The 5,713-nt window shown below is 29.3% G+C and overlaps 1 protein-coding gene across 1 annotated transcript; it reads right to left on the bottom strand.

Annotated features, from left to right (window-relative positions):
• Nucleotides 1-1,158: 1,158 nt before the first annotated feature.
• On the bottom strand, nt 1,159-5,713 carry LOC116777894 (TBC1 domain family member 13). The gene is made up of 9 exons (XM_032671685.2): nt 5,450-5,713; nt 4,966-5,039; nt 4,736-4,861; nt 4,375-4,553; nt 4,169-4,267; nt 3,877-4,084; nt 3,130-3,331; nt 2,238-2,360; nt 1,159-1,974 (listed from the first exon to the last, which is right to left on the bottom strand). Exons 1-9 carry the CDS (start codon nt 5,467-5,469, stop codon nt 1,854-1,856), a joined length of 1,152 nt encoding a protein of 383 aa, XP_032527576.2. The 5' UTR covers nt 5,470-5,713; the 3' UTR covers nt 1,159-1,853.

Below are 5,713 nucleotides of genomic sequence, written 5' to 3'. Positions count from 1 at the left end.
TCGATTTTTTTATTTAATAAAAAAATTTTTTGATCGAGATATTTTAATTTCAAAGTTATGTAGAATCAACACAAACATAAGAGGTTCTATTGACGTGATAAATATTTTATGTATGGAAAAAATCAACATTATACAAACATCAGTATTTTGTATTAAATCGATTTCGTGAAAACAGTAAGTGAGTACAGAATTTACAAGATTTGTTACGTAACTGTTTCACTTCTAGTTCATGGTCAAACGAAAGCAGAACAACGCTCGACAGTGCCTGCCTTTATATAGTTATCTGACGGAGGCACAACGTGTAGCAATCTCGCATACATTATATAACAAATTTATCGGGCGTTGAGAATTTTTTTATTGATTTTTGATAACCTTTAAATTTCGAATCTGGATTAGTTATGTTTCCCGTCCATGACGTAGTTAAATTTAATACCACAATAATATCCAGTATCATTAATAAAACGGTATAGAAACTGGAAAGAAATACTGCGAGATTCGAATTATATAAAGACAACGTTTTTTACGAGGACAAGTTTCTGTATTTAATATCGGCACCCGAGCGATGGAAATTCGGACATAAATATTACGACTTAAGGTTACAAGTCGATTGGAATTGTCCTTGACTCATAAATTTTTAAATGTTACATAAGCATACGAAGTTGAAAGTTTAGTTGAAGAATGATATTACAATTTTTTATTTCACCGAATGGTATGGTCACCAAATTCAAAATAAGTTTTTATACAAGTACATGTGACGCATCAGTCAATAAGCATTGTGCCAAGACTTCAAAAGAGGATTTATTATAATAATAACACAGAAAACTTTGATTTTTTATTTATGTTATATAAAGATCATTTATGATATAACACTGTTATATAAAAATATTTTCAAAAAGTTCTATATAAGAAACAAATAAATATATTTGTAAAAATAATTAAATTTTCCATTTAAGTAATCCAACGTAATATATTGAAAACTATAGTACTTATACTATAAGTACTTATATAAAAACTTAAAAAATTATTCGTTTGATTAAAAACAAATATTATAAGTAAATAAAGATAAATATAGAAAAAGATTCTCGGACATTGAGTTTTCTTTTTATAAATTATTTAAATTTATAAGAGTCAAAATAGTATTGAAAATAAAATAACGCCTTACTTTCTTATTTCTCTCTATATTCAGTAGACCACATAAAAATTATATATTTAATACGGGCTTAGCAACTATATAATAATGTATCCTAAACGGTACATTTGCGAAAATTTAATAAAAAAAAAATATACATATTTTAATTAGGTCCTACATAAATCACTAACGTTTCGAAGTCAAAATCAGTCGGGGATTTTTGGAAACGGTACAAAATTTATCTTAACAATACCTAGAAGATTACTTATTAAATAAATCGGTAATTTTTACACATACACACACACACATACCGTCACACGCTTAATAAAAAACATATTAATATGGAAAATTCATTTCTAAATATAAAAAAAAAAATTAGAAAATACATCCTAAAAATCGTTAATAAAATTTATAATATAATGCTTAGAAAAATAATTAAAAATATAATTATAGATAAAAAAAATCAGTAATTTTTTTATTTCACTACTATCAATTCTATTATAATATTGGCAACGAAATGGTAACCAACGGGACAAAATTACTTGATATATATATGATTTATTTTACAACATAGTATAGGTTACATAATATTCTTAAGTGACGTCATAAAAGCCATAAATCATAATAAAAATTCTAGTGTATAAGTAATGTATAGTGTGCTTTTAGCATTGTATAGACCAAGACATAACATAACAGTCTTCGGGTAGTTGGCAATTGGCATCAATTACGTATACGATATCTCGAGGGCCTTATTAAGTATTAATGTTACGTCCATGGGTGGAAAGTTTTGAAGCAATTTTACGTTAGACGCGAAGTCGCCGTTGAGAATGTTGTCACGGACCAGTCTGGAAATATACGTATAAATTAAATAAGTTTCTATTTAAATGTTAAGGAAAAGTTTTTTTATGAATGAATTTCTTGAATTATCTCTATGAATATTGTTTAAGTATTGATGTACTCGATTATTAATTTGGTATTTGAAACCTAAACGTCATTTTTTTGGTAAATTTTAAAAGGTATTTTTTTTTATTTACAAAAGAAGGTTTTATTGAAATTTTCGAACCATAATAAGCAGCTTTGAGATTGCTTATAATATATATATACTTACAAAATCATGGCACAGCAAATAAATATAAGGAAATCAAATCTCCTCGCATCCGCAAACAAAGAATCCCAGATCCTCTCAACGTCTGGTAAAGAAAACTCCTGTGACAACAGCAACGTCAGCCATCTTGAAAAAAATATTAAGATATCATCTCTATCTGGTTTAACCCAAAAAATTCACCATCAACCAACTTATACTGACCCTTTACGTCAATTGTTTTCGCAACTTTATATGATAATATTAACAAAAACTCCCCTTTAAAGTAACAAACGTACTGGAGTACGTTTGTTACTGTAGTGTTCATAGAATAAATCTTCTCATAAAAAATTCAATCATTTTACATACAAACTATTGTGAACATAATGTTATCACTTATTGTGTTGATAATTTTGAATTTTGATATAATTCCTATCAAAAACATTTACATATCTTCACTCATTTCAGCACAATTTATTTTTGTAATTTACAAGGCAAATATTATTCTCATAATTATTTGAGTATTTTGACAGCTGCTATGTCCGAGACCAAAAAATAAAGGTGTGTTCACAAATACTATCCAAAATTGTATGAACATTTATTTCAAACTCTATGCTTATTTTTTTTTTTAATAATATAAAGATACTCAGTTTATCATAGTGGTATCCTAAGCAAATTCATGCCATACTTTTATTCTTAGTAGAAACATTATATTTATATTACTAACAAGATATAATGACTATCAGAAGGTTAAAGGGTAATTTGTTAACAAACCACAAACCTTAAACGCTTACTATACACATACATAACACACACACACATATATATATATATATATATATATATCTAATTGAGATATTTGATGATAATTCTAGAATATCTGTATATCCATATATCTCAAGTGGATTGCAAGATGTACCTGAAGCTGTAGTACTGTGGTCTCAGTTCCTGTTTCTTAAGCCTGTCCCACACGGCAATGTCCTGTTTCTTCAAGCAATCACTCAACTTCCCCATCATATAGTTGATACCGCTCTCTGTCTCATCCAAGGTCCGTATGAAGAAATCCCGTATCTCTGACATCAGGTTTGTGAAACAGAAAAAGCAGTCGGATTCAGCGTACTCTGAAATATTATTATATAAGTACTAAAAACATTAATTTTTTTTTTGCTCAGCATTAGGTCTGTTTAGGTCTATTTTTTAACATAGTACACGACCATACATATATATGAGAGTATTTCTATATCAAGTAATGTATCACACAATCTGTCCGCTGGTCTGAACACAAATACAGTTAGACAGAGACATAATTAATTATAATATGTACTTATAGATAAATCACATATCTACAATCTAATTAACTATATATCTATAGAAATTTCTATCAAGCATCAATCGCCTCTGCTTATACATATAGGTAACAAGCAATAAATCCCCGTTATTGTGAATTACTCAATTTATATTAATATACGAGTATAACACACACAACATATTATTTATTCGCTTAAACTTGTATAGATCACCATATATTTTGTTGAAGGTTGACTAGGAACGAATTGTGAGACAAAGTAACAAGTAATTATTGCTGGCTATTGAATTATAGAAATATATAAAAAAATATATATATTAAAATTAGCGCATCATCCCGCTTGTACACGAGTTAACTTACTCCTGAATTCCATGTTGGCATCACAGGCGAAAGTGTGGTAAATTGGTCCGATGATCTCGTTCATGCCCTGAACATAGCCCTGGCCGGGGTTCAGCTTGGCGTAGAGGAACAACATCCGCTCGACGACCTCCCAATGCGCCTCGCATCCTTCATTCAGAGGAGTATAGTCACCGCTTGATATATCTGTACGTCTGATCTCATTGCTTAGCTGGAAAATTACATTGATTATATGATATCATTTATCCTTATAGTATATAACGAATATATGTATATATATATGTGTGAACCAAACCTTAGCAACACCCAGGCCCCTTCTCTCCAATGTAGAATATTTAAGAACAGATTGCTCAACTCTCTTGTGGAGACGTTTGACACCATTGCTATTAACTATCTATAAAAATGAATACATCCATATTTATTATAGAGTAATAGAGAAGTAGCGACCGACAAATATTTAATAGATTTTTGATAATTTAACCGAATAGTTACAAAACTTACTTCCGAACAAGGAAATTCGGTTGCCGATTGGAAAAAAGATATGTCTGGGCACAGTCTTCTCACGTCCTTGTCAATTTGCAAGAGGACCTCATTGTCTTTGAAGTAAGTGCTCCAAGAGCTGTCAGGACTCATGTTCAGTGGATGATCGGTCGGTCCACCTGGAGAGACTATTATTTCATCTGTGAATCATAATAAAATAAAACATTAAATCGGTGAAAATCTATTGCTAACCAAAGCTCTGTCTTTGAGAAATGTATTTAAAATAACTATTGTTCAGCCATAGCATTGCAACGAATGAAGGTTCCGTATTTTCGTTTAGTTTGAATGCTGTACGGGATAATACAAAAATTATTTTATTTACCAATGAACTGTTGATACAGTTGTCTTTTCTTGCAGAGTGTTGTGTCCCATGAATTCTTTTCAGTGGGAATGTAATGAAGGAGTATTTTCCAAACCAGTGAACGTAGACCCTTTTCCTCTGGCACACCTTTTATAACATAATATTCACATTTATTTCATATACATATTAATAAAAAAAAATCTAGTTTTTATCTATATTAAATAATTATAAATTATATAGAAATAAATTACCATTAAAAGCCAGTTTTTGAAGCTGTTCAATGTCAATGACATCTTTTTCCAGAATTCCCTCAAATAATTTAATCCTGCAAAAGGATTGTTGTTGTTTTAAACATTAGTCGCATTTACATAGACTATATCAGCATTCCAACATTATAAAGCAAAATAACATGTAGCCTTGACAATTAACATATACTTAAGGAAAACAAACTAATTAGAAACAACTTTGAGAGTTTTGATTGTGGATAGGTGAACTCGTTTTTTAAATAATTTACATATCCAGTAATAAATATAAAATTATTATTTCCTCTGATATGTTATTTACAAATAGATAAGGCAGCTCATTATTGTCATGTATAAGTATATTTTTACAGAAATTACAATACTTTCCTTACAAAAGTGAGTAAAAAAGCAAAATTTAAGAATTTATATTTTCCAGTTACTTTACTTACGTGTAATATTTGATTTCTAAAATATTTGAATCATATGAACTTACCTGGCTTTATGTAAACTCATTTTTATTCTTTCAAAGCTTTTTAATAAGCCTGTTAGTGTAAATAATGATATAGACAATTAAGTCTTTTTGAAATCGCAAAATAAGGGATAAGTTATTATAACAAAATTCAATTAATGGTTCTAGAGTCCATAAAAACAGCAACACGTATTATACATAGCAATATGTAAGGTCGCTACTTTAAGATCGAGACACAATCGTTAGTCCTACTCCCCCAGACAGTACGCGGTACGCCTCTCAAATATT

Source organism: Danaus plexippus, chromosome Z (genome assembly GCF_018135715.1).
Source record: "Danaus plexippus chromosome Z, MEX_DaPlex, whole genome shotgun sequence".
Lineage (NCBI taxonomy): Eukaryota > Metazoa > Arthropoda > Insecta > Lepidoptera > Nymphalidae > Danaus > Danaus plexippus.
This window is presented reverse-complemented; position numbering and strand designations above follow the sequence as displayed.